Source organism: Capra hircus, chromosome 28 (assembly GCF_001704415.2).
Source record: "Capra hircus breed San Clemente chromosome 28, ASM170441v1, whole genome shotgun sequence".
Taxonomy (NCBI): domain Eukaryota; kingdom Metazoa; phylum Chordata; class Mammalia; order Artiodactyla; family Bovidae; genus Capra; species Capra hircus.
This window is the reverse complement of record NC_030835.1, coordinates 2,160,001-2,185,571: the sequence shown is the minus strand read 5'-3', so window position 1 is coordinate 2,185,571 and position 25,571 is coordinate 2,160,001. Positions and strand designations below refer to the sequence as shown.

The window sequence follows — 25,571 nt, the reverse complement described above, 5'->3', positions numbered from 1 at the left end:
CGCCTTTGTACAACAGAACTAAGGACTCCATGTCTCTGCAGAGGCTTGGTGCTTTTTTTTTTCCTTTCTTTCAGTAGTATCAGGCACACTTTTCGATGTTATCCAGTTTTGCACAGTCACTAGAGTGTTGCATCATGAATTATTAAATCAGTGCTTCGTGGTAATACATAATTTCTTATCAATTATTCATGCTAATGTGTGTGTAGTTTACTTAATTGTGTTATTGACGATCAAAAGTAATTTCCTGAAAGTCCTCAAGGACACAAAATTTAATCAGCGTAACTACTTTTCAGATGCAATGCTGTTAAGTATTCTTAATTTGCTCAACAGTTCACTTATTTATGTACCTTTCTGGAGGAAATACGAGTTTAATCAAACAATTAGATTGAAGAGTTAGTGTACATAAGGGCTTGAGCTTACATCGTTCAACAGAACATTCATAATTACAGAGAAACGGAAATGACTTTGCCACTTTTTGGCAAACCGTTTCATCTTTGTACTCAACAAGCAAAATACAGCAGGAAGGACTTGATTTTTTTTTTAAGGAGACAGTGTATTTTATCAAACGCTTTGCGGTAATCAGAGAACGAGGCACAATACATTAAGAGTATTATTTGGGGGGCTTCTGGAGGGGAAGGTAAAAACGGGGGCAGGGTGATCTGAAGGTAGAATCTTTGATTATAATAACTGAAAGGAAAACAACCGTGGAAGCAATAACGGTTTGCGTGGAAACACCACCAGCAAGCCGTCAGAGACTGCAAGCTTTCTGGGAACAGATATCCCTGCCAGGGAGTGACAGAACCCACGCTATTGCACATTCCCCTTTGATCTCTTCAAGTTCACTATCCACACGAGAAAAGACGGACACACCCAACCAAAGTCGAAGCTTCTAGGAAATCTGGCCCTTTGGAGTTAATTCTCTGCACACCAAGAGGAAGCCGTCTTCCCCATGCTCCACTTCTGCATATATGCCATTCTTGTTTCATTTCCTACTTCTTTTCCCTTCCATTAAAAAAAAAAAAAGAATAAACAGCTAGGGAGCCCCTTCCATGTGCCCGAGACCTGCAGGCAGGCAGTTCATCCAGACTCGCCCTTTCCAGAGGCATTCCCGAGGGCTTGTCCTCCTCTGAGGACTCTTGGTATCTCCTGGACCAGAGCACTGCTGTCCAGTTGGTCAGCGTCCCACCAACCTAGAGGTCTAGTCCAGAGAGGCAGGGGCTGCCGGCGGGTGCTGCTGCTACGGGGCCCACACTTGCTCTGGGCCTTCAGTGTCAAGATGGCAGCGCCAGTTCTTGGAGCTGACGGCCCATGTGGTTGGCCAGCAGTGCCCAGTGGCAGAGCTACCACGTCCCCCCGGGGACAGGCTCTGTCCTGCTGGCACCTCCCTACTCCACATCTTCTCACCTTCTAACCCAACCAAGCCCACAGCCAGCACGTGAGAAGAGGGCATTGCTGCTCGTCTTGCTGGAAGGGACAGAGCTGGTTGGGATCTCAGCAATCGCCTGGTTCTTAATGTCAGGCGGACAGTCCCATTTCATAACATAAGACTGAGCCCCGGGCATCTCTCAAAGATGGCCCATGCCACAGTTCTTTGGGTTGGTAAGACCTCCAGAGGCGGCCCAGGAGAGGGACAGGTAAGTGAAGGGTGAAAAACTCGCCTTCTCTCCAGACTTCTGGGCCAAGATGGAAACCCCAGGGGCCTCACCACAGAGCAGACTCTGGTGCCCACGAGCACCATCGGGGCCTGACACCAAAGAAGCCGGGACAGAGCAGCCCCATGGGGGGACTCCAGAGGCACTCTCCATTCACTGGGGGAGCTGTGGCTCTCGCTTCCTTTCCTGAGTCTGAGAGGAGGCCCAGGGCAGCAGGCTTCTTCCTCGCTCTTGGGAGAGTTTTCCGTGGGGGCCGAGGCTGGGAGAAGCAAGGGGGGAGGGCGCGGCGGGCTTGGCCACTCGGGCCCCTCATACACTCTTCTCGCGCTCGCTCTGCTCCTTGCTGGGAGGGGTCTTGTCCTGGCTGCCGTCGGGGGGCGCTGGCTTGGCCACGGGGCTGGGGCTGTTGCTGGTGGACGGTAGGAGGTTGGCCGACTGCAGGACAGCCTCCGAGTGCTCACGAGCCTTCATGCGCAGGGCGGCCACGCTGGCCGTGCGGTTCGTCTGGCAGCCGTAGGTGGGGAGGAAGGAAAGCCCCATGGGGTCGGGGACACAGCATGAACACAGGGGGCCCCCTGGAAGAAGGAAAAAAACAGGCTGCCATCACTGTCCACATTCCAGTCTCTCAGACTTAGGGCTGGGGGCAAGGGGTTGATTGATGCTGTTTATTTCCAAACACTTCAGAGAGAGCTGACAAGAGCTCAGGCCCCCACAGAGGCACAGCTCAAGAGATCCAGCTGATCGGACAAGGGATTAGCACCAGAGCATCAGGGAGAACCGGCCAGTCTCGGTTCCCTTACCAACAGGCTGGTAAGGCTAAGGTAAGGTTCCCTTACCTTAGACCAGTATCTTGACTTCTCTGAGCCTGGGCTTGTCCTTCTATGCAATGAAACGATCCCCACCTCACAGGATCATTATGGGGATCCAATGAAGTAATGCCACACCCTCCAGACTAAGTGCCAAAGCATCCCCAAGAACTCCCAAGGGCCCTGCAAGGATATTCTAAATTTTCAAGGGCAGGCGGAAGCCGGCACATCTATCAGATGCCGCACAAGGTAGCTCATGGCTTCAACAGGAGGCCTCGCTGCACTCCTTTCAAGGAGGCCATATTTCCGTGAAGCCAGATTTTGCAAACACCACACAAATAATCCACACGGAACAGAAAATGAGGAGTGATGGCATCCAATGTGATTCCAAGTTCAGAGAAGTCATGCAGAGCTCACCGACGTACTTCCCATTAGAAAGTAATGGCAGCTCTTTAAGAATAAAAGAAAACTATTATTTTTCATTCAATTTACATGTGTTATTTTCAAATTACTACTAAGCTTTGGGGACAGAAACACTGAGTTGCTTGGACCTAACCGTCTAATGAACAGAGCTGTAGGTATTTTTTACAGCCCAAGAGAGACAAGAAACATTAAACTGAGGTTCAAGGGACACGCAGGGCACCGTGAACTAAAGTTTGAGAAGGTCTGAAGGCCTTGGTTTGGAAAGGACTCAGTACAGGCTCAGTGTGTGAAATGGGGCTTTGGAACAATTGTCTGGCCCTGAGGCTGCCGGCCAGCACTGCACGAAACTCTCCAGGGCCAGGGCCGGGAGGAGACCTTTCTTTTCAGGGGTCACCCTCGACTGTGCACTTATCCAGCGGCTGTCTCCTGAGCACCTGGCACTGTGCTTGGCCCTGGTGACCACTCAGCGGGAATAAGGCAGCAAGAGCGCCGGCATCGTGGAGCACAGTTCCAGGGCAGGGGCACAGTGCAGTCCAGGCATGCTTCATGTGAAGGCAGGCAGTGGCGAGAGCTATTTAAAACGTGAACGGAGTGTGATGCTTGGTAATAGCTGAGTGCAGTGTCAAAGAAACAGGGACAGGAACACCCAGGAGAGAGCACAGCAGCAGGGGAGAAGGCCAGAGCGGTGGCGCTGAAGTGGGGATAGAAGCCACCTGCAGCGGGCACTCAGAGTGGCCGAAGCCAGGGCTGCCGGGGAGGAGGCGGCCAAGGAGTCGAGCAGCCACCAGGGCCAGGCAGGACGCGGCGGGAGGAAGCTTCAGCAGACTTGAGTCAAGGGTCTGGAGCGTAACTTCCTTGAGGAGAGGATGGGGAGGCTACTGTGATGATGCGGTCCCAGCGGACGGCAGCCTTAGCTCAAGGTGGCCAGAGGGGAGGTGGTGAGAGGTGGCCAGAGGGGAGGTGGTGAGAGGTGGCCAGAGGGGAGGTGGTGAGAGGTGGCCAGAGGGGAGGTGGTGAGAGGTGGCCAGAGGGGAGGTGGTGAGAGACGGCCAGATTCTGGATTTATGCTCACGGTGCGCGCCCATGCACGTTGCTCCCAGATGGTAGGTGGAGGGTGATGGAAAAAAGAATTCACAGATGACACCTGGGTTTCAATGAATGAATGGAGGTGCCGTTTCCAAGATAGGGACCAACAGAGAGAAAGGGGTGTACGTGTGTGTGTGTGTGTGTGTGTGTAGGCCATGGAGAGTCTAGCCATGGAGTCCTGAGGTCCTAATGTCCATCCAAGCTCTGCGAACAGAGCTGAACCAGGCTGGCACTGCCACAAGGGCAGGCGTCGGGGCAGGAGATGCACAGACCTGCATCCAGGCTGGGTGGGTGGACTCAGCTGCTGGCATGACATGATTTGAGAGATTTCCTGAGCCTCCGGACAGGTCAAACGGCGCCCCCACCCCACCCACCACGTGTGTTTCTTGCAGGAGACGAGCATCGAGTATCGCCACAGCCTCTGCCCCAGCCAGTCTGGGACAGCTCCAGAGACTGTCCCACCAGGGAGCAGGAGGTGGTGCCCTGAGGCCCTGCTAAGGACGTGGGAGTCAGCGCCTGTCCCTGAGCCCTGAGCCCGGGAGGGCCAGCAAAGCCAGCCCCCTGGGTTCCACCCACGCCTTGGCTCTTCTAAAAGTGCTCACCAGCTTTGGAAGAAGTAGCATTGCAAATAGGGAGTAGTTTTGGACCAAAATGCTTATCTGCTGAATAAATCGAAATTCCTCCCTGTGGTCTTCAAGACCCTGAGTGCTGGGACCCTCACTACCCTCACCTTGTCCTTGTCATGCGCTACCCACGCTTCCTTTCAGATGTTCAAACCACCATCACAGGGAAGCTCTCCACAGGAGCTGCGCTTGCTGGAGCAAGCCCTTGTATGGACCAGCACCGCAGTCCTAATCACGTTGTGACCTTGCACACCTCAGCATTGGAACACTCCTAAGCAGTAGGCTCTATCCCCTTTTGCAGATGAGGAAACAGGTGAAAAGGCAGAGGCTGCTGCTGCTGCTGCTGAGTCGCTTCAGTCCGGACCCTGTGCGACCCCATAGACGGCAGCCCACCAGGCTCCCCCATCCCTGGGATTCTCCAGGCAAGAACACTGGAGTGGGTTGCCATTTCTTTCTCCAATGCAGGAAAGTGGAAAGTGAAAGTGAAGTTGCTCAGTTGTGTCCGACTCCCAGCGACCCCATGGACTGCAGCCTACCAGGCTCCTCCATCCGTGGGATTTTCCAGGCAAGAGTACTGGAGTGGGGTGCCATCGCCTTCTCCACTAGGCAGAGGACTGGTGCCTTAATGACTATGTCCCTCTGTCTGGAGAAAGGACACACTCTTCCCCTGTCTTGGACCCTTCATCGGGCTCTGCCTGGGAGTGAAGAGATCCTTCCTCTGACTCGGGGTTCTTGTCTCTTTTTAGGGCTCCATTTGACCACCATGGCCTCAGGGAGCCCCTTGGGACCTCCCATCCAAAGCAGGTTCCCGGGTTATATTCTCCATCAGAGCCTCATGCTCATGTCTTCACGGCACTGGCCACAAACTGTAGGTGGGTCACTAATGGTTTGTGACTGGTTTGTGGTCTGTCTGCCCCCACACACCCGCAAGGGGGCCTAAATCACTACTCTGTCCCCAACCCTTAGCACAGCACCTGGAACAGGCCAGGCCCTTGAGAAACAGCTGTGGCAGGCAGAAGGGAGACAGGGAGGGCCACCCAGGCCTGGCACCCACTTGTGGGATCAGCCTTCAGGAAGCAGCCTCAGCAGCATCAACCATGCCCGTAGCTGGGCCATGCCCAACTTCCTTTCCGAGGGACAGGCTTCCCTGTACTGGAGTCAGGTTTCTTTCTGTCCCCAGAAGCACATTTGGGCATCTTCCTCTTCCTCTCCAAGCCCACTCAGAAGCAAAAGGACACTCACCCTTCCAGTACCCACTGTGGTCGCTTGTGTTCATTCTGGCCGCCCTGAGGGGAGGGCATTACGCAGCCCCACATTCCAAGAAGGAAACAAGGCTCCAGGAATTGCCCAGGTCCACACAGTTTGTTCGGAGAAGGCAACGGCACCCCACTCCAGTACTCTTGCCTGGAAAATTCCATGGATGGAAGAGCCTGGTAGGCTGCAGTCCATGGGGTCGCTGAGAGTCGGACACGACTGAGCGACTTCACTTTCACTTCTCACTTTCCTGCATTGGAGAAGGAAATGGCAACCCACTCCAGTGTTCTTGCCTGGAGAATCCCAGGGACGGGAAAGCCTGGTGGGCTGCCATCTATGGGGTCGCACAGAGTCGGACACGACTGAAGCGACTTAGCAGTAGGAGCAGCAACAGTTTATTACAGAAGGCGGCCTTCTCCTGCAGACCAGCCCCTTCTCCTCAAGTGTAATAGGAGGCTAAAATGCAGCCGTCACTTCCTGCCTCAATTTTGATGGAGGGGCCGATGCAGCGGGCATCAGATGGCAAGATGAGCATGAGAGGAATCACAAGCGCCCAGTTTATACACAGAACTCCGAGAGCCCGTTCCACAACCCGCACTCCTAGCTGGCTTTCGCCTGGTCGCATTTCCAGTGACAGAAGGAAGCGGACAGAAAGTTACAGGTTCAGATTCCACATCTTGCTGGTTCTGCTTCTCCCAGCGTGCTCACAGTCAGCCACATACTGACAGCAGTCTTGGCCTCCCTGAGCCCAGGGTTCGCGAACTTGGGCGGAACAGTGCCTGTGCCCTGAGCCCAGGGGCCACCCCAAGGGCCAGGACTCACGCAGCAGGGGAGGGCTTCCCCCTCCAAATCCCTCCCGAGGGGAGCCATGAGGGAAGAGAACAGAAGGCAGAGCACAGTGAGCCCTCTCAGCAATGGAAATACTGATGATTTTCCTTGCTGTGCCTGCTTAGAACTTTTCTCATTTTTCTACAACATCTGTGCGTTTCTTTTAAACACATAAGTTTGATTTTAAATGAATGTTCAAAAGAAGGAAGACTGATATTAGACCCCCACCCTCAGCACATTTGGGGAGGGGCCACGAGTGCCTGGGGGTCTGAGGGGAGCTTGACTGGGGCTGTAGGCTTCAGGGGACCCTGAAGGGGCCACAGTCCCCAGACCCAGGCCTGGGCAACCAACCCCATGTCAGACAAGCCCCCGAGGGGCAGGCTCAGCATACGTGTTCTCTGGCTGGGTCTCGTCCCCAGCAAGGCCTTACTCTAATGTAACACCAGGGAGGGCGTTAATTAGGCTATGATTCAGTGATGAGCACATCACCCGCGAGATGAACAAGTCCCACTTGGACAAGACGCAGCCTCCTGGACCCACAGTCCACGCCTGCAGGTTCATGCCTGCCACAGGCAGGTCCCCACGAAAGTCACTGATAACTACGTTCCTGGCCCACAAAACCCAGATTCAGAGGTGGAAGATATAAGTTAATTCATGGACTGGAGGGAGGGAGAGAGTCTGTGCGGCTTGCCTACTTTAACCCCCACACTAGACATGGGGAAACTGAGGACCAGATGAACCCAGGGACTCTGGGAGACTCTGCTTATAAACTGTAAGGGCTATGCATACAGCCTTTAAAGAAGAAAAAAGGAAATTCCAACCGAGGTGGCAACACGGATGAACCTCAAGGACATTAGACTAAGTGAACCAGGACAGTCAGAGAAACACAGATTCTGTTTGATTCCATTTGTACGAGGCACCTAGTACAGTCACATTCATAGAGACAGGAAGTAGAATGGTGGTTGCCAGAGGCCGAGGGGATGGGAGTGAGCGGGGAGGTGTAATAGGTACACGGTTCAATTTGGAAAGATGACAGAGTTCTGGAGATGGATGGTGATGATGGCTGTACAATAAGGACATATTTAACACTTCTGAACTACACACTTAGCCATGGTTAAGATAGAAATTTTATCATATGTGTATTTCACCATGATTAAAAATAAATTCTTCAAAACAAAACTATAAGAGCCGAGGGAAAGCAAGGTCAAGGTCCTCGAGAAGATGACGACCGCTCAAGACTGGGACCCCTTATTGCTCCTCCAGTGGGTGAGGACCCCCAAAGTGTCTCAGGCCACCCACACACACATGTCCATGAGCAGCACCCTCAACCCACCCAACCCCCCACGTCTCTGGCCGAGGAAGCATCATGAGGTATGCACACCTCCCTTGAGTCTTTCTCTGTCCCTTGACTACACAGTACCGGTCAGGTGGGGATTCCCAGAGCAGGACATCAGACCCTGAGAGATGTACCCAGGCCAACAAAAGTCTTTGGCGTGAAGCCTGACACAGATGCCTCCCTCTTTCCTCATCAGCACCCCAGGTCTGAAGAGCAGCTGACTGTCTATCAAAGGCAATGCTCTTTGTGAAGTGAAAGTCGCTCAGTCTTGTCTGACTCTTTGCGACCCCATGGACTATATAGTCCGTGGAATTCTCCAGGCCAGAATACCAGAGTGGATAGCCTTTCCCTTCTCCAGGGGCTCTTCCCAATCCAGGGATAAAACTCCATCACTGCAGGCTGAGTCTTTACCAGCTGAGCCACAGGGATGCTCTTTGGTGGAGACATAAATGTCTGAAAGCCACGTGGAGAAATGCTGAAAAAAATGAGCCACTGGGAGTCACCTCCTCTCTGCTCTGCCCTGCCCTCTCTGCGTGAGAACACAGAAGACATGCCGATCCAGAAGGCAGATACAGACAAGACCAGGAGAGGCCATCTGAACCAACAGACAAGCCCAAAGGCAAGCACAGAAACAAATCTAATTCAATGACGTTTATCAGGGGAATGGGTAAAGACTATGAACTGTCCAGAGGGGGATGTATCTCAGCGGCAGAGCGTGCGGTCAGTACGGCTTCCCAGCAAGTTCACTGTGACACCGTATGGTTGTGGGTTGCCTTAACAGAAGCAGAACCTGCAGGAAAAAGGAGGGCAAAGTCACGGTCAGACCGTCAGGCCAGAGGGAGGGAGCTGCAGGGAGGAGTGAGAAGTGAGAGAACGGGGCCTCTTAGGCACAGTGGATATTGGGCATCTGCCTCTCCCTGGTTTCGGGCAGAGCAGAAGCAGTAGATGGAGGGAGAGAAAGAGGGGCTTCTTTTCTTTACCGTCAGTGTATATGGTGGTCTCTCTCTGAGGGGGACGGGTTTCTGGTCAGGGGGCACTGAAGCCCCCTTGACAGGATGTGGTAGAGAATCTTCACGCACACTCTGGGCTAACAGACACATTCTTAAATTCCTTTCAACACAAAATGAGTGGTTTTAGAATGGGATGTGAACTATAAAGCTATGTCTTCCTTCCAACTTAAACATGCTTGCAGAATTTCAACTGATTTCAATTGAACTTAAATTGTCCAAAGACCAGCATCTCCCTTAATTCCCGTAACCATTTCTAAACACAGGGGGAAAAATGATTTCTACAAATAGGATCCTTTTAGACCTAACTCCTGATTTCTCCATGATTTCACAGAACCAACAGCAATATGAGATTTCTCCAAGTGCTCTCCTGCCCACTCCATCAACCTGGAGCACTGCGGGCAACAGAAATAGCAAAGTATGGACGCACCCTTTGCGATGCTCAAGGCAGCAGAGGACCCCATGGCCACCAAGGGAAAGCCCAGACTCCAAAACACATGCATTTCACCCACAAAAACAGGCCCAGGGCCCTCACCACATACTTGAAGGCTTCCAAATGCACAGCTAACATAACCCTTCTGTCTTACAAGGCTGCCACAAGCTAGACAGCAATGAGACTGTTAATAGCAGAAACACTGATGGGTAATACTGAGATAAAAAACAAAAAATTTATAAAACAGCCAAAACATTCAACACGCATGGTACCCTGGAGCCATTTAGTACAAGGCGAGCAAAGTGGCAAGCTTTAGCATGGCCTGAAGCTGTCGGTCCCTGGCCACAGGAACCACCACAAGGGACGATGTTTGAAAGGGCTTTGAAAACCACATCAAGCCTGTGTCTGCTAGTGATGGGGTGATGTGGAGTCAGCCATGAAAGAGGCTGTCCTCCTCTTTACTATGCCAGGGCGGTAGCAGATACTTTAGCAAATGTCTACGCCAAAACCGAGTCATAATTACCAACATCCTATAAAATGAGAATGGGGTCTGACAGCCAGATGCAGCCTGCAGCGGAGGAGGAAATGGGCTTTGAAGTTTGACTCCTGGTTCCACCGTTAACTGGTCATGGGACTTCACACCGTCTTTCCAAGCTCCAGCTCCCTCATTTATAAGAAGAGGTAACATATCTACCTCTATAAAGCAACTAGTACCGAGTCCTCCAACAATTATTATTTCCATGACCACATACAAAATAAAGGGCAAGAGTAAGCTACAATGCACAGTTTGCTCTAGGTACCAGTTCAATTCAGCGACCAGCAAGGAACTAGGCTTGCTCTGCACATGCCCGGGAGAACACACAGGACCAACAGTGAGATCCTCCTCGAGACGCGTGGCTGTGCTGTGAGATTCCTTCCCCTTGCCTTACACACAGTTCCGGCACTGCTTCACAGCTGGGCGGCTTCCTTGAGGAGCCCGTCCCCCCAGAGCGAGAAGTAGAATGATTTATTCTGCCAACGGAATCTTGAGGAGTGAGCCAACAGACTTGAAAAGTCTCACCTTTTAATGTCTGGGCTTCCACACTTGGGGCTCTAGCTTTCTTTCGTTTTTTATCTGTCAAAAAGCTAAAATCATGAGTGGTCTAAAAATTAAATCAGTTACAAAGGAAGTCATTCCCATGTGGCAGATAGCAGCAAAAAATTATGAAGAAACTAACCACCCGATTCTAGAGAATTGACTGAATAAGATATAATCACTTTATTGAACGCACTAAAGCTATGACCAAATTATACTGTAAGAGGATATTTGGTGCAAAATTACAGTAATAGCAAAACATTAAATTGTAGAAGTAGGTTAAAAAACAGTAAGTCAAAAGTATCCCATTTTGTGTGTGTGTGTATCTATTTACATATCTGTATATACACAATACATACATATATCCGTAGTACATGTGTGTATATGCACATGTGCAGCCATATACCATATCCATATAAGGTCACAGGTATGTAGAGCAAATAATACTATTTAGAAATAGAAAATATTTATAAATTTAAACATTTGATATTTTAATTCTAAATAAGTTTTAAAATACATACATTTATTGGAGATACATATTTCTAAATGGGAAGAAAACAAATGCACCAAAAGCAAATATTCATCGTGGCTGATTCTGGATGCTAAGATTATGAATAAGCTTTATATTTCCCTTTGTGTTTTGCTGTGTTTTCTGCTTTTTCTAAACTGACTGAGCATTACTCTCACAGCACGTATCTTTCTCGTGACTCGTGACTTCCCATCCCCTTTCATTCAGATGATGGGAGAGATGCTCTCCTTTAGAAAAGAGTTCCACTGAGGTTTCTAAGGAGTAAGAACTGTGTCCTCAGCACCCAGCCGAGACTCCATGACTGCTAATGGCCTCGGTCTGCACTGGAGCTATTGACTGGCAAACGTGGAGCTAAGGACTGGCCGTGCAGGACCCACCAGGAACATTTCATCGATTTCCTGTTTGGTGGGGATCGAAGCCAGCGATCCCTTTCATACGATGCAACCCAACCTGCCAGTCAGCAAAGCCCCTCCAAGGCCAGGACTTCCTCCCCCTCACCTACCACAGGTGCCATCACCCAGGCCTGGGCAAGAGCCTCCTGCTCCCCAAATGCAGACTGAAAATTATTTTGTTTGGGGAACTTACTACCTCCTGGACACTAAATTAAAACGCACAATTAGATTTCCATTAAGTTACAGCAAATTCTGCTGAATTGATTTGATCGGCCTACATTCCTATATGACATCATGCTTTAAAGGCTTGGCCTGAACATAAATACTTAATGTAATAAATACAGTCTGAAGTATTTGATCTCCTCGGCAGTTCAATTGATCTACTACAGAGGCTGACAGGAAAGATTAAGCTAGCTCTGTCTCGTCTCTGCCAATAGCACACTCTCATCACAATTTCGGTTACAAGTAGAGCTGTTGCACACCGATTTTTTGCTAAATGTTCACGTTAAGGGTAAGAATATTGAGCAAGTAAGTGCGTAAGTGGATTTATGAAACTTTTCATATACATATAGTTCATTTCTTTTTTGCTTCATAGCAAAGTAGAATAAACATGTTCTGTGATTCCTAATACCAGTTCCTTACAGGTTGTAAGAAGTGTCAGGGTAACAGTGTTGGCAGATGCCTATAATATTTAAGCAGAGATTTTTCAATGCCGTGGCTAAGTGCGCTCACCGATGATCACATATACGATAGGGTCCAGTTCACTCCCAGGTGACGTCTATCACAGAACTGCCAAAGCACTTTCTCCCATCTCTGTGTTACGGCTCTTATTGCCTCCTTAACAGGAGTTGTGTTTATTTCACCTCCCAAACTTGCAGGGTAAGAGCCTTCACCTATCCTCATCCCACGGCCCTGATTCTAGAACTGAAATGTCCATTCTGGATACAAAGCAAACACTCAATTATATTTGGGGAAGGGAGGAAGGAAGGGGAAGTCGGTCTTTCCTGATCTAGGAAGCATATTTTGATTCCTCAAAGTTGCCATCTCCCAGGTCCTAATCTGCCTCAATATCCCATGAAAAGTAAAACCATGGTCACCGCAAAGCTACCCAACCTGATTAATGCCAAAATCCCCGGGTGCATTTGGCAGGTTACCCTGGGGTGGTTTAGTTGCTAAGTCATGTCTGAGTCTTGCGACCCCATGGACTGTAGCCTGCCAGGCTCTTGTGACCATGGGGTTCTCCAGGTAAGAATACTGGAGTGGGTAGCCATTTTCTTCTACCAGGGGATCTTCCTGACCCAGGAATCGAACCCAGGTCTCCTGCACTGCAGGCAGACGCTTTACTGACTGAGATACAAGGGAAGCCCCGACCCTGGGGGAGTAGACGCTAAATCCCTCCCCGTCAACCCCACGTGTGCGTGCACTGTCCCGACATCTGTTTATTCACTCAGCAAATGCTCCCTGATGGGAGTCAGCTCAGCCAACCATTCCTTGCGCTGTGACCCAGTCTGGGGCCAGGACCGATGTCCCGTTTCTGCTTGGATGCCTTTGAGGGGGCAAGCAAATGTCGACAGCACCCAGAGCTGAGAATCCTGCTCAGCAGGGGACAGGGAGAAACACTCTACGTGACCTGATGCCAGTGAGCGCCACCTCCCTCCTTCCAGCAGCCCCCAGAGTGGGCAGCCTGCACCCCTACTGCCTCTGGGCATAAGCCAGGACCTCTGCTCAGCTCTGCACTCCAGGGCCCCATTGATTAGCAGGAAGGGCAAACCCATCAGCACCCATAGGAAATGGCTTCTGGAAAGTGAGTTGCAGTTTTTAAAGCCAGAGAATGACAGCAGGGGCCTGTAAAAGGAACAGAATCAATATGGGGTGTGGGGAACTGGACAATGGGACACTTGGGTCCCTGGCTTGTCTCACCTCTGGCAGACACACTATGTGACCTTAGGCAGTCCTATCCACCTCTGAGCCTCAGTTTCCCCCACTGTATCCTGGAGAAGTGGGGGTAACATACTCATCAAGGAGATTCCTTCCAAATGTTAAGTGCTGGCGTTCTCCACCCTTGTCTTCCTGACATCAGCTAGGCACAGAGGAGCTAGGGCTGACCCAACCACATCCCCCACGAGGACAGATCATGTTCTAGCCCTCGGGTGCCCAGTGACCCCAACACCTGCACCTTCGGAAATAAGCCAGGGGTCCTGCAAGGCTGTGCTGCTTTCCTGAAGCTGCACACACTGCGGACGTTAGGTAGGGAGCCTCTCCCATTGCGAAGTCAACTCTGCAGGAAGTGGGATCCTCTGCCCTAGTCAGACTTCACCACCTTCTACTCTGCACCAGCCTCTGTGTTAAGGGCAGAGGTGAATGTCTGGGAAGGATCTAGAGGTGAGTCAGATAAGGACAGGGCCCTTAAAGCACCTATAGTCAGGAGTGCGAAGTTAGGTGAATTCAAAAACAAACCTCTCAGGACTTCCCTGGTGGCCCACTGGCTGAGGCTTCGCACTCCCAGTGCCGGGGCCCAGGTTTGATCCCTGGTCAGAGAACTAGATCCCACACGCCTCAGCTAAATTCCCACTTGCTGCAACTAAAACCTGGTGAGGCCAAATAAATACATAAGTATCTATTTAAACCCCAGCTCACGTCACAGGCCAGAGTATCCTCAATACTGTGCAGTCAGTCTCTGCAGAGGGCCTTCAGTGAGCCACGCTCCCAGTGTTCACACCTGCGTGCAGTTCCCTCCACGTGCATCTGAGCTGGCTCTGTGAGCAGCTTCCATCAGTAGAATTCAGCAGAAGTAACACTGCCTGTTCTGAATGTAAGTCTTAATAAGACCTGGCATCTTCTGCTTTTATAATCTCAGGATCCAACCCCCATCCAATTCCCAGCAAAGAGAGAGAGAGACAGGGCACTCTCAGCATCCCTGCCAGGGCACCAGGCACAGAGGCCTTGCCACCCTGTATGTATCAGCCCCAGCCACCATTCGAATGCAACCTCACGAGACACTCTGGGCAAAAGGAGCAACAGAACCATCCGGCTGAGCCCAGCCCATGCTTGGAACTGGGAGAGACAATAAAGCAGCTGGGCTGCCCTGATGCCGCTTTTATTATACTCACTGGGGGGTAAAGTAAAACAGCACTGAAACTCGGAATAGAGATCATCAGGGAAAAAAATTTATAAGCCAATTTCTTCAGGATCATAGACAAAAAAGCCCTAGACAGAATATCAGCCAGTCTATCCATATACAAAAAGAATAATATGTCATCTCTAACGTGGGTCAATTCCAGGAAAGCACAATTGGTTTAACATTAAACAATCAACCAATGCAATTTACTGTATTAACATTTGAGAAAGAAAAATCCTGTGGTTGTTTCAACAGCAGCAGGAAAAAGTATTCCACTAAATTCAACATCCCTTCATATTCATGCTTTTTGAAAATGATAATTAAAATAAAACTCTTAGAAAACTAGGGCAAGAGAAAAACATCTTAACTTGATAAAGTGTATGTTAAAAATAAACAGGCAGACAGCAGACATGGAGAAACCTTCGTGAGGTTGTGAGAGCATTCCCCTGAGATCAAGAATAAGGGCATAAAGCCAGGATCCGTCCCAAAGACCAGCTAATGTATGATATGGTTCCACTCAGTGAACTACCCGCAGTGGCAATAACAGAATGTCCACAATCTGTAGAGGCAGAAATATGAGTGGTAACATGGGGCACGGAGGGTTGGGGAAATGGTGACTGGCTGCTAATAGGTCTGGGGTGATGAAAATTTTCTAAAGTCGATTGTGTGATGGTTTCACAACTCTTGTCTATACAAAAAAATCACTGAGTTGTTCATTTTCATGGATGCATTCCATGGTATGTGAGTTGTATTTAGATAAAGCTGTTACTGAAAAAAATAACAAGGCAAGGACGCCTATTCTCACCACTTCTGTTCCATACTGTGCTAGAGGTTCTGGCCAGCACAGCTAGACAAGAGAAAGGAAATAAGTGCAGTCTGCCCTTTTGTGTCCCCAGGTTTTACAGCCTCAGATTCAAGCAACCAATTGAAATCAATCCGCCAATTGGTTGAATACAGAGATGCGAAACCCTCATATAGAAAGGACCAACTATATTCATTACATTACAACATTTTCCATTAGGGACTTGAGGATGGGCAGGTTTTGGTATGGAGGGTGGGGAAGGTCACCCTGGAACCCATCCCCCTGGATACCCAGGAATAACAATATAAGGATTAGAAAGGGAGAGACATATTATCGTCATTATCTACAGATGATCTGATCATGAACAGAGGATACCATAAAAAATTGACAACTAAACCTAATTACACAGATAAATCTCCCACATATGCCGAGTCAAAGGAACCAAGCAGGAAAAACACATCCCACGTGATTCTCTGTATATGTATACACATGAACCGCTCAAAAAAGTTCAGACTAGACAGTGGTGTTTCAGAATGCCTACTCAGGTGGCTGGCAAAACCGCGTGACCATCACAGTCAGCACAATGGTTCTTTTAGGGGGAAGAAAGTGACATGAGAAGCACGGGGCGTGGGGATTCGGGGGCTTCTCGGGCACAAGCAGAGGTGCACAAGAAGGGTAGCGCATGAGTGCTTAAAGTTACTCAGGAAGTTCTAAATGCATATTTTCTGAATTTTCCTGATTGTCATAGTTCATAACAAAATAATTTTAATTGCTTACTAAGATTGCGATTTTTCTTTAAAAATCACGACACAGAGGAAAAAGTGATTAAAAGAATTAGGAGGAAAATGTTTCCAGGGGCTTGAAAGAGGAAGAGGCTGCCTCCAGCTCTGAGTTTAACCCTGATGGGGAAACACTTATTGGCCAGTAAAGCCCTCCCACTCTCAGACTCTGGACGCTTTGCCTTGGCTCGGAAGCCCGAGGGCCAAGTTGGGAGGGCACATTCTGGGGTAACTATGGGGCTTTGTTCCCAGGAAGGACACGGCCTGACCCTTTCCCAGCACTGCGTGCCCTGCCCCTCGCCTCTCGCCTCTCGCCTCATGCTCACACGTGTGATGCAGGCTCAGGACGGTTACTCTGCAGCATCGGCTGAGCCCCCACTGCATGTCAGAACACCCTCATCTGGAGGGACCTGGAGGGATGGAGCCAGGCTACAGAGCTGGGACCAGGTCTGGCTGCCCCTGGGCTCCTCCCCACCTGGGCCGCCCGTGGGACCAAGGCCTCGCCTGGGCCGGTGGAGAGGGGAGCGTAAGAGGAGGTCAGACCTCCTTCCTCGGCTCTGCTGCGCTTCTCTCAGCTTAGGCCTGACTCCAGGGGTTCACAGAAGACACGGAGCGTCCCCACAGGCCTGCCTTGCCTCGCAGGCGGCCCGTCTTCCCTCCAGTCCCCATCTTGTTGAGGACGGTCAGCTGTGATGCCCCACCTAGCCGGGGAGAGCGGCTCCATGGCTAAGTTATGAAAGCTCTCCCCTGGCAGCGGTAAGGAGTTTCCACCTCACACCCAGATCTCCGGATCACAGGTTAGATACAGCCAGGCTAAGTACACCAGGGAGAGGGCCTCCGCTGACTGTGGCCCATCCTGCGGCCAGCACTTCCCCGGAACAAACCTAAGCACTTCCCTCGGCCATTAATAACCTCCTCTGCATTAATGAATTGTGAACACGAGGCTGGCCATTAAGACAGTGCAGGAGAACTCTTTGTGTTGCGAAGGCTTTTCCTCTGGACACTCATGATTGTTATGCAAACCCTGGCTTCATGGGGTAGGGTCCTGCTGCCTTTTTCTATTCCAGTTTCCATGGGACATCCAATACAGAAATACCCTGACTGCCTGCCTGGCCAGGATGGGCCCTCTCTGACCACCCCAGAGTACAAAGTACATCACTGGCTGCGTGAAACTGCAGGGAGGGAATGAGTGCCCTGACCAGCAGATCTTACCAGGGATGGGAAGGAGCCACCATCACTGCCAAAAGTCAGAACACTGGGGGTTACAGGACATAGGTGACTGTCAGCAGTGACAAGGACTTCCCAGGTGTTGCTAGTGGTAAAGAACCTGCCTGCCAATGCAGGAGACACGAGATATAAGCGGGTTTGAACCCTGGGTCAAGAAGATCCCCTGGAGGAGGGCATGGCAACCCACTCCAGTATTCTTGCCTGGAGAGTCCCATGGACAGAGGAGCCTGGCAGGCCACAGTCCACAGGGTTGCAAAGAGTCGGACGGGACTGAAGCGACTTAGCACGTCTGCATGAAAGTGATAAAGTTCACAGAAATAGGAGAAGCTTGGAAGAAAAGACATCTTATTGGGTCTTAGAAATATGAGTGGGACCCAGCGGCTTGGAAATGAGAATGGAGGAATCTAGTTATAATGATAGTGTTAACTCACGCCTCCCACTGGTCTAGAAGCCTCAGATGTTCCAACTCACGCTCCCCCCTTTTATTCTTATAAATTCAGTCCTATAATGTCAAGATCCCCAAATTTACAGATGAGGAAGCAGAGAGAGAGATTCCCAGTACTTTACTCAAGATGTACATGGCTAGGGGCTTCATTGGTGGGCCAGTAGTTAAGAGTCTGCCTTCCAATGAAGGGGAAACACGTTCGATCCCTGGTTGGGAAACTTAAGATCTCCGATGTCACAGGACGATGAACCCCACAGGCCACAACTAGAGAGCCTGCATGCCAAAACTAAGGGCCAACCCAGACAAATAAATCAATTAATTAAAATAAATAAATAAACTTCAATAAAAATTAAAAGATTAGCATGGCTAAAGAATGGAAGCATGAGGATTCTCGCCAGGCAGCCACCCAGAGCCCTTGCTTAAAGCTGCTGGGCTCGATGGCTGCTTGGTAATTAAAGGAGAAAAATCACAAGTGTGTGGTTTTCAACCACCTGGCTCTCACCACTGGACAGTCTCCTGGCCCCTCTGCTGGACTCAGCCCAGTGCCCATCCAGGGGCCTGCCCAGCAGAGACTGCAGGCTAGTCTGCCACATCTACACATGTAGGCTGTCTGTTTAACCGGCCCACCCAGAAGGTTCATAATCTCCTGTCCTTCAAGGGAGCCAACCCCACCTCTCATGCTTCCTGGGCTTCTGATTCCTTGAGCAGCCTTGCTGGCCATCTAGATACATCTCCCCATGAAAACCCCTTCACACACCCCAGCGCTGAACCTGCTGAATGGGTGTCCCCAGTGCTCCAGCCCCAGAGCGGCCCCCCAGCCTCCTGGGGCCTGTCAGCAGAGCAGAGCCTCCCAGCCCAGGATGTGGCAAGGGCAGGACTCCAGGCGGCCTCTGCTCTCAGCCCCTGGCCTGAGGCAGGTCCACCAAGCCAGCCCAGGGTGTGCTCTGCCAGTTCTGAGCTGCGCTTATTTTCCAAAGCCAGGGGTCCTCTCCAGCTTCATCTTGGTTTTCCCAGCTCTCCAACTGCTTCTGAACCCCAGGACCCTACCCTCAACATGTCTCTCCATGCAATGAAAATGAGGGCCTCTAATTTCCTAAGAAAACTATAATCCAGAGTTTTCTGCTACTGGCTTCTCAGTCTGGGTACTAAAGCTCTGCAAAGCAGCTGGGAGACCTGTTCCCCTTCATCTTTTCTGGACCACATTCCCCCTTAATAAAACAATTAAAAGCAGAATCTAGATACACCAGCAGGTGCTAAGCCACAGCGGAAGAGCTGCCAGCACTCAGCCAGTCCGCCCATTCATGCTGGAGGCAGGGCTCGGCAACACCCCACAGCTCTGTGCTCTAGCAACCCCACCTAGCACAGGCCCTCTGAGACTAGCTCTCTGCATCCGCTCTTGCTTGCCTCTTTCTCCTCCAGTGCCACCCGCTCCAGGAGGAGACAGTCAATACTCCAAGAATGCTCTTGTTCTCAGAGTACATTCAAAGCCAGTGTTTCCAGGAAAGTGAGTTCAACAGTTACTTAAAGGACCTAAGGACTTGAAGGACCAACACCTAAAGCAACTCAGCACCCTGTACCTTGCCAACCTCCAAGCTCCCCCACAAACACTCCTGGAGGCTCTCTCCATGTTCCCCAGGCAAAGACTTCACATCTGTCACAACAGCACCTAGAACCAGAGGACCAAGACTCCCTACTCAGAGTCCGTCAACTTTACAGAGAATGCTCTGCAGGCAGTCAGCTCTAGAACCACTGGCCTGGGCGGAGAGGGGGCGTGTGGAGCTCTATGTGCCTCCAGGGAACTGATCCTGCCCAGGCACCGGGAGCCCGCCTCCCCCTCACACTTAGGCCAGGCATTGGTGCCTCCTGGGCTTGGATCCTCAGGCCCTGGTCTGGAGTCTTGGCAGTGACACCATGAGTGCCATCCAGAGCAGGGTCAGCGCAGTGCTGTCTTTAGCCCAGGGCTGTATGACCCTACCAGGACCACAAAGTCTGGGGAAGGAGACACGAGCACTGGTCTGAGTCCGGAAGCTGAAATTCCCTTTGATCCCTTTCCTGTGGCCATTTGCAAGTTGCCTCAGGCCTGGAGGAGTGGGTTGGGATCTCTGGGCTGGAAGGGCTGTGCTTCTCAGCTGGCAGTGGTCCTGTTCTCTGGGTGAGTCCAGACTCCCCCACCAGGGCTCATGCCCAGCGGAGTCCTAGCTGCTCTCACTTGCCAGGGAGAAGAGGTAGGTGGGGGGAGGGGTGTCCAAGCAGGTGCCCACCCAAAGGAATGAATGAATGCATCGTGTCTGGAGGAGAGAGCACATCAGGACCCGTGGAGGTCAGCCCTGATCTGAAAGGGGAGGCCGCGCTCATATAAATGACATGTGAGCAAGCGGTTTTCCTTCCTGGAACCTCAATTTCTTGCTTATGAAAAGAGGGCCAGGCATGGGAGCCCAGATATGTACCTTCTAGCACCCACATGCAGCAAGTTCCCAACATGAGGGTGCTGCCACACTGGCCAGGAGCCCCTGAGAAGCAGAGTTCAGGGCTCCAGCTTCGCCAGCACTGGGCTGCCCAGCCACCTGTGTGGGTGAACTCAGGAGAGGGAGGCTGGGCGACAGCCCAGAGGTCCTGGCACTGAGCCAGGCCTAGAAAATTGGGATTGCTTCTCTCCTGGGTCCAGACTGGGCCATGCACTTAACTTCTGTAGCTCGAGGAATCCTGATAGAAGGAGACCTTGGCTGTAAGAGTCTACAGCCTCAAACCACTGAACAAACGTTCCACAAAACAACCAATGGTTGAAGCCCAGGGCATCCAGAACCTGACTTTCAGGTACTTGTTACCCCAGGTCCTGAGGCAGAAGTGAGTCTACCAAGCACATCTCCAGGGGCGGCCAGGCCCACCTGGACTGGAGCACGGCTGTATTGATCAGCTGACTGGGTGGAGACTTCTAGCTCAAAACACCCCAGTGCTGGCAGTGCCACCTCACAGGGTCAGGCACTGTTAGAATGCAGAAGTGCCCCAGCTAACGCCAGCTGTTACCTCAGAGCCATCCCAGCCCCACTGACCTCTGTGCAGCTCTAGGGCCTCCCTGATACATCACTGACTCCACTACCCTATGTGAGAATTAAATGGGACCAAACGGGAGATGGTTTTAAACAGTTCATGGGGTTCTCACAGCTAGAATACTGGCGTGGTTTGCTATTCCCTCCTCCAGGAAGAAGAAAGAAGAAAAGAGGCAGAGTGCAGCAGAATCGATGCTTTGAAACCGTGGTGCTGGAGAAGACTCTTGCGAGTCCCTTGGACAGCAAGATCAAACCAGTCAATCCTAAAGGAAATCAATCCTGAATGCTGTTTGGAAGGACTGATGCTGAAGCTGACGCTCCAGTACTCTGGCCACCTGATGCGAAGAGCTGACTGATTGGAAAGACCCTGATGGTGGGAAAGACGGAGAGCAGGAGGAGAGGGCGACAGAGAATGAGGTGGTTGGACGGCATCACCGATTCATTTGATATGAACTTGGGCAAACTCTGGGAGGCAGTGAGAGACGGAGAAGCCCGGCATGCTGCAGCCCACGGGGTTGCGAAGAGCTGAACATGGCTCGGCAGCTTAACAACAACAGCCCCCACCAGGCAGAGCACAGAAAAGGTTCCCAGTAATCACTCACGTCCCTGCCTTTCCAACACAACTTAGCTTGCAGAGATGAACAAGCCAGCCACTCAGAGAGACCACATAGTAAGGGCCATGGCGGGTAAGGGGCGAGGACGAGCAGCAAGAGGGGAGCTTTGCCGGGAAGGGCAGAGCTGAGGAGGAGCTCTGACTACAGGGAGAAGAGCACAGAAGGCAGAGATGGGAGGGATGGAGTGAAAGTGCCCCCACAGGAAGGCAGGCCACAGGCTGGTCTGGCCAAGGATGTGCCGTTTGGCCCAAAGGATTGGAAGCACATTTAAATATGCGACTATTCTAAACAAAAGTCTGGATTTCCAGCTTCTCCTGAAATTGCAGTAGTTCTGGCAACGTTGGTTCCATGTATCCCTCTGCCTACCAGGGGCTGTCTTGAATGGCAGTTGACACTTGAGTGGGCAAATGCTCCCCAGCCCACCCCCCAGCCCCACCCAGTTCTGCTGAATCTCAAGGCGCCTCTTAGCATGATCCTTGCATAACTGCTGATGGTAGTGAAGCGTGCCTTTTCCCCACCCCTTGCTCAAAAGTGGGAGAAAGACACACAGACAGACAGCTGCGTGTTTCAAATGATCAAGAGCTCATTTGCATCTGGGGGAGCAAAGGCAAAGCCTCACGTGCTCACTTCGCTCACTGCCTGCCTCGCTCTGGAAACATGGAGTGTGCCGCCTGCCCCAGCACACCTCATGTCCCTGACTGCAGCCAGGAAGCCCTTCTGGTGAGGATGTCCAGGTTCCCCAGGCAAGTGTCACCACGAAGCACAAGGATGCGCCCTGGCTTTGTGTGCTCACTGTGATCCCCATCACCTCGGCAGAGTCCTGCACACCCCGAGCATTCCCCTCCATCAGAGGAGAGTCTGTTTCCAGCAAGGCAAGTTCAGGGCAGGCCCCAAGGGTGTACTGGGGTTGTGGGGGTACCCACAGGTAGAGGAAGAAGAGGAGGATGACAGATCCACCTGCCCCTCCCCCCAGCCCTGCCTCCTCCTGACCTGTCCTGTGTCCCCCTCTCGCCACTGCCTTCGGCCTCTCAGGGACAGGCAGGCACTCTCTCCTGCTCCCTGCCAGCAACCCGGGCCTCTCTCCCCTCCTTCAGCCACCACAGGCCTCCACCAGGGCCTCAGCTTGCCACAGATCCCCCAGAGGCTGTCCCAGCAACGAAATGTGGGATTCACCTTCAACCCATGAGGCTGGAGTGGGGCAGGCAGAGAATGTTTATAAAATAGACAGTCACTCCCAGGAGCTGAGCTGGCCCTCACCGAAGCAGAGATGATTCGACAGACACACGATTGCTCCTCTGTCTGGACAAGCTCCCTGCAGGATACCTATATCCCACTGGTAATCTCTTTCCGGAACCTCCTTGTAAGTGAGACCCCCACCTTCATTCTCAGAGCCCCGTCAGTCTATTAGTCTGTGACGCTGTCCCAAGGCCACTCTGTAGAGGGCCTCTACATGGCCCCTGGAGCTGAGGAAGCACGAGGAGGCCACGGAGTTCAGAGATGGATGGAGCTGAGCCTCATCCTCCTGCAGCAGGATTTGCCCAGGTGCCTGGACCACCGAGAAGTGGCTCCAGGCCTCAGGCCCCCACCTCCTACAGTGCAAACCCCACTGTGAGAGCACAGTGTCCAGGGCCTGCCAGCTCTGGCCCTGCACCTTGTCTCTTGGCACCGTCCCATGAGCACCCACCATACGGGCTATTCTCCAGACAAGCCTGGGTCTCCTCCATGCTGCTCTGCACGCCTGTTCCCTGTGCCTAGAGCACCCTTCTCCCCTTCTCGCCCTTTAGGAGATTCCCCAGGGAGGCTCCATCGTGCTGCCTTCAGACTCCAGAAACTACATTTGCAATGCAGATTGCCACGACGTGTGTGTGTGTGTGTGTGTGTGTGTGTGTGTGTGTGTGTGTGTGTGTGTGTGTGTGTGTGTGAAGAGCCTGCTGGAGGGAGATCCCCTTGATGCCAGGAGACCCCAGACCCTACAAGAGAGCACACAGGAGACACCACAGGGGGGCCTCTCCCACCACTAAAAGGCTACAGCCCACACCTGCACCTCCACCTCCCAGACCCGCTGTGGCAGGCAGACCCTGGCACTAACACTTGCTGCCCCACACCCAGTCTGGGGCCCAGCCCTGCGCCCGCCCGTACAGCTGCCTGGCTTCCTCACAGAGGGGCTCTGGGGCCAAGAACTAAAAGACACTGGATGGACCCATTCATCCAGTGGGTTGCCCGAGAAACCCCCAACGGACAGTCCCATCAGAGGCCCTCTCTGTCGGCCTGACAAAAATGCCCCCGACGGTTTCCACCCTGCAAACCATAGCAGCCTTTGAAAAGAGAGCAAATCTAAGAAAACCACAAGCTCTAACAGTTCAGACCTCTGACCTGGAGTAGGAAATAGCAATCCACTCCAGTATTCTTGCCTGGAAAATCCCAAGGACAGAGGAGTCCGGCGGGCTTACAGTCCATGGGGTCGCGAGGAATCAGATACGACTGAGCAAGCATGCCGATCTCTGACATCAGGAGGCCCCGGGGAAGGCTGGTGGGCGAGCTGCGCGCGTGGGGAGGGTCCTCACAAGGTGGGACAATTGTCCACCGCAGGCCTCACCCATGAGCTGCAGGCTAGCGCCCAACACTGCTCAGCTTGAAGCGGGTAAAGGAGAGGGTGGGATGGATTGAGACGGTGGTACTGGCATAAACGCACTGCCACGTGTAAGACAGACACGTGGCGCGAAGCTGCTGTGCAACACGGGCAGCCCAGCCTGGAGCTCGGTGACGGCCTAGAGGGGTGGCGTGTGAGGAGGGCACGAGGCTCAAGAGGGAGGGGAAATATGGATATACACAGTCATGACTGATTTGCGTTGTTGTATGGCAAAACCCAACACAACGGTGTAAAGCAATTTTCCTCCAATTAAAAAAAAGTTTTTTTCAATTAAAAAAAAATAAAATCAGTACCAATGCAGTGGCCCTTCTGAAACAGCCGCATCTCAGCCAGTCCTTTGGCCAGTGCACTGAAACTTAATGACATCCACCTGTATCCTCAAGACATATAGAAAGCAGGACAGCACGCATGCAATCGGACGCTGTTTGCAACCCTGGCAAGAGCCTGAGAGAAGAAACGGAGCTGCGCCCGCCCCAGGTGCAAGGATGGGCCAGACCAAGAGCAAGCTCCGCGATCCCCGGGGAGGTGGTGCAGGCCAGCGGGGCCCAGGCTCACCTTTCAGGGAGGCGACATGTGACAGGGCCTGGGCGTAGGTGGCTGTATTCAGGAGGGTCCCCGGCAAGCACGAGGGGAAGAACGGCCCTGTGGGACCCACAGTGCGTCCCAGGCTGGCAGGGAAAGAAAATCACAGGGTGAGTTATCAACCCGGCATTCCCACTGGCCCCCGCCCCCAGGCCCGGGTCCAGCCGGCCTCACCTCTGCTGGGCCTCCAGGGCCTCCTTCTTGCTCCGGGCCTGGTCCCCCGGGGGCGGGGAGTTGAGGTTTCTCACGGGCGGGGGCGTCACCTCTGCCATGGGCTCTTTGGCTCCCGGCTCCTGGTCAGAGGTCCCTCTCTCCGTTTTCCTCCATTTGGCCCTTCGGTTCTGGAACCAAACCTGAGTCCATGAAGGAAACACACACACCCGGAGAAGGCAGAAAAATCAGACAGAAGGGAGCAGCCAGAACCTAAACCCAAATGCCTGGTCCCCATGCCTGGGCCCATAGGCGCCTAACAGCAGGCGTGTGGGAGCACAGCCTCCCCTCTCCAGAGACCTAGCAAAGCGAGGCTCCCTGAATTGCAGCTTCAGACCCACAGGTGGGCCAGAAAGGCAGTGGAGGAAATGGGACAGGCCTTGTTAAGGTTTTATGTTTAATGCGGACCATTTTTAAAGTCTCTATTAATTTGTCATAATATTGCTTCTGTTTATCTTTTGGTTTTTTGGCCATGAGGCATCTGGGATCTTAGCTTCCTGACCAGGGATCAAATCCACATCCCCTTGCATTGGAAGGCAAAGTCTTAACCACTAGACCACCAGGGAAGGCACTTCTAAATGAGTATCACATCCCAATGCACTGCCCAGAGGAAGGGGGAATGTACCCTCTTGTGGAAATTCTCAGTGTATGCA

The 25,571-nt window shown here is 52.0% G+C and overlaps 1 protein-coding gene across 1 annotated transcript in view; it reads right to left on the bottom strand.

Annotated features, from left to right (window-relative positions):
- The window catches only part of DRGX (dorsal root ganglia homeobox), a 31,366-nt gene continuing 7,756 nt past the window's right edge, over positions 1,962-25,571 (bottom strand). Inside the window, exons 4-6 of the mRNA XM_018042198.1 lie at positions 24,883-25,061; positions 24,682-24,794; positions 1,962-2,227 (exon numbers count right to left, since the gene is read on the bottom strand). Coding sequence (XP_017897687.1) covers positions 1,962-2,227; positions 24,682-24,794; positions 24,883-25,061 — 558 coding nt within the window. The remainder of the gene's footprint in view (positions 2,228-24,681; positions 24,795-24,882; positions 25,062-25,571) is intronic.